At 51.2% G+C, this 865-nt stretch overlaps 1 protein-coding gene across 1 annotated transcript; it reads left to right on the top strand.

The window, feature by feature from the left end:
- Positions 1–232: 232 nt before the first annotated feature.
- On the top strand, positions 233–658 carry Pmar_PMAR015685 (hypothetical protein; the record flags this gene model as incomplete). Its single annotated transcript, XM_002772926.1, has 3 exons — positions 233–318; positions 364–428; positions 530–658. Coding segments are annotated over 3 exons (280 nt in total), but the record flags the coding sequence as incomplete, so codon positions are not given.
- Between the last annotated feature and the right edge of the window lie 207 nt (positions 659–865).

The following is an 865-nucleotide window of genomic DNA, read 5'->3' as shown; positions in this document are numbered from 1 at the left end:
AGAATGGCGAGCGCGATCCTCGACAACGCGGTGTCGTGAAAGATAGTGGTGGTCTGAGAGGTGGGAGTCTCGTGATCGTGTAGTTGTTGAATGGCTGTTGAGCTGAGTAATGACATACTACAGTCGAGGGGTTTGGGTAGTGGCACCAGTATTATAGTTGACAAAGAAGAGGTGGGAGAAGACAGGTAGTGGTTGAGGAGTAGCCTGGGGGGGACATAGTACTGTGGGGTAGGAGCCCCTTCACTATACCATCCGTGCTGAATATGGACGACTCTAAGTCGGATTGCTACTACTCCGAGACGGATCATTTGGGGGCTGGTGAGGCTACTCAGTCCTATCCTATGGCTTGGACTGTTAGTGTAGGTAGAGTGTGCGTGGATTCACTTGCGTCGACCTTTCGTATTATGGAGAGAAGGAGGCTCTTGAGGGTAGTACCACCGGGCTACATGAATCTCGATGGGTGGGTCCTCTATAGCCGTAGTCGCTTTGCAGTGGATAGTTACGTTACTACGACCATCCCCTGCTTAAGGTTCTCCATCGGCCAATTCGGGCAAGGTCAGTGAGCCAGGGGGTCCTTCAGGCTGTTCTAATCTTCTGCCTATTCATAGTGCTCTGCCAACAGCTCGGGCTCAATATCACCTCATCTGGGGTCACCAACGTAAGCCCTAGTCCAACCTATGCTCTGTAGTTTACCCCTCAGCGTTGGGCGGTGCCCCTATGGGCTCCAGTAGTAGTTACTGGTCTAGTCGCTGTAGCAGCTATGGTGAGCGTAGTGCAATCACAGCAGTTCGTCATACCAACATTGATGCTGACAACATTGTAGTATTCAACGGCTTCATTACTGATACCACTCCTCTCTCAAATG

Source organism: Perkinsus marinus (assembly GCF_000006405.1).
Source record: "Perkinsus marinus ATCC 50983 genomic scaffold scf_1104296959800, whole genome shotgun sequence".
Classification (NCBI taxonomy): Eukaryota; Perkinsozoa; order Perkinsida; family Perkinsidae; genus Perkinsus; species Perkinsus marinus.
Note: the sequence above shows the minus strand (reverse complement) of the source record. Positions and strands in the feature narration are given on the sequence as shown.